The sequence below is a fragment of the Macadamia integrifolia genome, chromosome 7 (genome assembly GCF_013358625.1).
Source record: "Macadamia integrifolia cultivar HAES 741 chromosome 7, SCU_Mint_v3, whole genome shotgun sequence".
Classification (NCBI taxonomy): Eukaryota; Viridiplantae; Streptophyta; class Magnoliopsida; order Proteales; family Proteaceae; genus Macadamia; species Macadamia integrifolia.
The window spans coordinates 18,647,231-18,652,173 of record NC_056563.1 but is presented as its reverse complement, the minus strand read 5'-3'; the positions used below and the strand labels follow the sequence as shown (position 1 = coordinate 18,652,173).

Below are 4,943 nucleotides of genomic sequence, written 5' to 3'. Positions count from 1 at the left end.
GTACCAAAATCATGTAAGTAGTCATCAACCATCCGAGGGAAAGCATGCTTCTACTTGTTGGAACTTGGATGGGGAGCTTGCAATAATTAAGAGAATTAAACAAACTGGACTGAACTCTTTTATTTTGTTAATCATTGTAGCTGTCAAATGGGCTATTATTGGGCTTTGTTATTCCACAGTTCAATGGGCCAAAATATTCCATTAGGGTAAGTCATGGGCCAAGTTGGACAGGGTTTCTTAAAACCCTAACCCAACTCTCGGACCTCAAAATTCAACTTAGACCCAACCCAACCCTATCGGGTTCATATTTAGGCCCAACCCTATCGGGCTCATACCAACTCAACCCAACCCGGCCTTAATTGACCCTATCAAAGCCGGGTTGGGTTGACTTTGGCTACTATAACGATTGGATTAACCTTGATTGACATGTTTTTTTCATTCATGTCTCATATATTAAAAAATTATAAGAAATTAAAATACCTATTGGAGCCCTAATTTATATTATAAAGATGCAAGGTTAAATTTCTAGTCTGATTGGGTCGGGTTGAGGCCTCAACCCTAACCCTAATCCAACCCAACCCTGACTCAGGGTTGGGGTTTTTCAACCCTAACCTGTCCTTAGGGTCAAAAAACTTGGCCCAAACCCTGTTTGGGCTCAGGCGGACCACAATTGTTAAGGCCAAACTTTCACCCCTGCCCATAACCCACTCACACTAGTCATTGTCGCTTCCATTATCCCAATTCATAAGGGCTGATAGGCTGGCTTGTCTTTATCCAAACGATCAAACATCCCAATACCCCGGTTTGGTATCAATCATAGACATAATCAAGATTCGAATCCAACGATGTTTTAAAATGTGTCTAGATTACCAACTGTGGACCTGGATTGTATCTCACAGCGGATCCGTTCTCGCTGTGCAAAGGCTGTTCGGTGACGTTGAACGAAGCTTCACCGGCCCGCCCGAACACCGTAAGTGTAACCGAACGTTCCGATGGACGTGGACATGGCGGGACTCCATTTTCTAGGGTTTTGAAGAAAGCATATTTGGTTTGAGCAAGGAGAAGGCGTCGGAGAGGGTATTAGTGATGGGGAATTTGTTCGTTAAGAAACCGAAGATCACCGATGTTGATCGAGCGATTCTCTCTCTCAAAACCCAGCGACGGAAGCTTGCGCAGTACCAGCAACAGGTTGGAAAAGCAGAGATTCCTTGAGTGTTTGTGTTTAATTCCAGTTTTTAATTCACTATTCTAATTTTTTGTAGCTTTGCATGAATCTGCTGATCATGGTTTGGATTGAAATTAGGCATCTAGATGCTTCGTAATGTAGCTGTGTTGGTGATGGATTGGATGTAGAAGTACTTAGACGAATAGGGAGTAAAATTTTGAATGCTCTGGGGAGGATTCTTCAAAGCTGAATTGTAATCTTTGTTAACATAGGTAGTTCGGTACTTGTAGGGAATTGAGCGGCACTGATTCTTTTTATTCAAACGTTATCTGGGCGAAGAGAATTGTTAACGTGGTTAATTTCAGGAAAATACGTCGCCACGGAATTAAGCCTGTGTGACGTTGCAACACCTGCTGCTTTGGGCTTACTCCCATGTTGGGTATGTGCAGCCTGAGAAGTTCTGTCTGTGCTGTTTGCAAAAGTTATCACTCTCAGTTACCTGAATGCATATTATTGCTACAGGAGGGGGAGTTTTTTTTTTTAATCAGCTATCAAAAGGTTGAGTTATGAAAAATCTACAAATATACGGATCTGGTTATCTGAGATCATATCTAAGCGTTTGGTATTGATGCGTTTGAAATACTTAGATAGCTAGATGATTCAGCTAAAACTGATCAAGAACAAGTTACAATGTTGAGAATACTAAATACATAAAGAAAAAGCAGATACATGAACTTCACAAACACATCGAGCAGCTTGAGATTGAGAGAGGATTCATTATATGATCCCATCCTGTTGTGCCACCGATAAATCCTCTCATTAAAATGGAAAATAAATTGATCTGTCATGGGGGATCATCCTCCTTGATCAACTTTGATGATGCATAAATGATCAACATGCAAAAGAACCACTGTTAGGATGTTTTTCTTCCTAATTTAGATCACTTTGGCACTTCCATTTTAAAGTATAGCCTGCATATATCCTGTATTGTTGACCCTGACATCCATTAAACAACTTTATTTAGAGTCTAGAGACTACAAGGCTGTGTACATTATAACCCTCCCCAGACCCCACTGTGGAGGGAGCCTCATGCACTGGGTACGGCCTTTTAGACTATGACAAGCACTATATAATTTTTCTCTAACAGACAACCACTGATTTACCTTTGGAGACTAATTAACACCGAAATCCATATTATACCGGCTTGAAGCACTGTATGATTCAATCCATGGCTTATTAATCAACCAAACTTAATGAAGGATTTTCTATACATAATACTCCAAACCCACCCCCCTGAATCAACCTTGTCCCATAGGTTGAAATTCGGTCATCAGTTTATCGCAAATTTAGTGCCGTATATATTGCAATTTAGAAGTTTTGGTAGATTTCTACGGCAGTAGTATCTTTTACTAGAGTCAAAGAAATTTCTTGACAAATTACTGAGAGTGTGCTGATAATTTTGTTGAGGTTGCCTTCATATGTCATTCCAAAACCTTTTGCAAAACAATTGATTTGATCACAAAATTGGAAACAAAAAAGAATTTTGTTGCAAATAAAACTTAAGATGTTTAAGCAAGTGAAGGGGGTCTTAAGGAAGGGGGATGGGAACTGAGAGATGTTAATTGGCCCATTGGGGTGAGGGTGTGGAAAGGGGTCTGGAAGATATCTCAGAAATTCAGTTAGAGTATCAGTTATTGTGTAGGGAATGGGAAAGAGTGAACCATTGGTGGGGGAGGGGATGTTGAAGGATTTATTCCCGGATCCCTTTTCCATTTCTTGAAGGGGGATGTGAAGGTGGTGGAGCACATGGAGTGGATTTAGTCTCTGTGTTAGGAAGACTAAAATGATTGGAGGTTGAGAAGGTTGTGGATTTAATGCAAGTCCTAGAGAGGCAAAAACAAAAGAAAGAGTGGACATTAGGGTGTGGGTTGGGGGAGGTGAGGGAAAATTTCAGTAAGGTTTTTTTTCAGGTTGTTGCATCGTGGAGGCCAACTTTCGCAGCACAAGGTAATGGGGATAAGGTGGGGGCCACCTAAATTTGTTTCTTTATGTGGGCTGCAGTTCTGGAGAAGATCCTTACTATGGACAACCTGATCCAAAGAGGCTTGTCTTTTAGGAACAAATGCAAGTTATGTGGTGAGGTACAAGTGGACGGATGCCATCAATTTATTGTTTTTGTGTTTGCAATGGAAGCATGGAATGGATAGGAGTGTTCCTGGCTATGTGGACGTGATGGATTTTTCCCTGATCTCTTCTTGCCATGGTGATAGAGGTGGAGGGATGCCTATTCCAAGGGAAGGATAGTAACGATGTGGAGAATGATTCCCTTCGCAGTTTGCTGGTGCATATGGAAGGAGATGAATGCAAGGTTTTGTTGGGAAAGGAAGAAGCGGCTGAGAAACTTATGTCTAAACTTGTGTAGATGGTTTCTAGGTGGGCTTCAGTTGCTACTGAAATAGGTGGATTTGCAAATGACAGCAATTGGTGGATGGGTTTGGTTTGATTATGTAGGTAGGGTTTCTTGTGTATTCTTGTGGAGGGTCTTGGCCTGGAGCTTTTTGTATAGCAGCCGAGTATACAGTTACTATTTTGGTTTTCATCAATGAATTTTTTCTCAACTTTCTTCCAAAAAATTAAAATTTCTTCTTGCGCATTCTTTTGAGGAAGTCTCAGACAACCCTGATTCAAGTAAAATCTTAATATCTTCTTGTTCAATTTCATACAATGTTTCTTTTCTTTTGGACACTTTCAGCTTGATAATGTTATTGAGGCTGAGAAGCAAGCTGCGAGGGACTTGATTCGTGAAAAGAAGAAAGACAGGGCTTTGCTTGCATTAAAGAAGAAGAAGGCCCAGGAAGAATTATTGAAGCAAGTTGATAATTGGTTGATTAATGTGGAACAACAAGTAAGTAATTTCATCCAGTTACCATTCATCCTCCCCAAAAAAAAAAAAATCCAGTTATTCTTCCATTTTCAAAATGAGGTACTTATCTTATTGTAACACTCTATGCCTATTTTTGGCTTGCTTAATGAGTTTTACAGTTTATATTTAACGTTTGCATGCTTTCCATACAATTTGTGGTAGTTGGCAGACATTGAACTGGCAAGCAAGCAGAAGGCTGTATTTGAGAGCTTGAAGACTGGTAACAATGCTATTAAATCTATACAAAGTGAAATCAATTTGGACGATGTTCAAAAACTGATGGATGATACAGCTGAAGCAAAAGCTTACCAAGATGTGAGTTTCGTTCACGTCAACTCTGATTTTCCATCACATAATTTTGAGAACCCCCAATTGTTGTTCCATCATTGTCTCTACTACAACTCCTGTATGTTTTTCTTTGTTTTTTTCTTTATCTTTATTTTAAAAAACATGCCTAGATGTTCAAATGAATGCCTAGTTTCCTTAAATTCATCCAATGAGAAGTACATTATGCAGATCAGCTGCTTAATATTTCTATTTTTTATCATCTGCCTTCATCATGACCTGAGAGAGATACAAACAAGACACCGGAGAGTTGTGCACCGCTATAATTCTTTAGCAGTGGTATGTGCAGATCACAGTTTGGAGGTAATAGCCATGGAAAGTTTTGATCCTTTTGAGTTGGAATGCAATATTGATTAGTTTAATGTTTATGAGGGTTACCTAAATGCTGCCATTCATGGTGAAGGACAGCAGCATGTACAGACATCTAGAAACTGTTGAATTATTAAACTTGTTTTTCTGTGCCTTCGTTGCTATCTGAAAAGAGGGGACCTCTTTTTTCTTCTTTTTTTT

At 39.7% G+C, this 4,943-nt stretch overlaps 1 protein-coding gene across 1 annotated transcript in view; it reads left to right on the top strand.

Annotated features, from left to right (window-relative positions):
* Positions 1-889: 889 nt before the first annotated feature.
* Positions 890-4,943, top strand: part of LOC122083490 (vacuolar protein sorting-associated protein 20 homolog 2-like) — an 8,370-nt gene continuing 4,316 nt past the window's right edge. Inside the window, exons 1-3 of the mRNA XM_042651320.1 lie at positions 890-1,188; positions 3,918-4,070; positions 4,251-4,403. Coding sequence (XP_042507254.1) covers positions 1,087-1,188; positions 3,918-4,070; positions 4,251-4,403 — 408 coding nt within the window. The 5' untranslated portion in view covers positions 890-1,086. The remainder of the gene's footprint in view (positions 1,189-3,917; positions 4,071-4,250; positions 4,404-4,943) is intronic.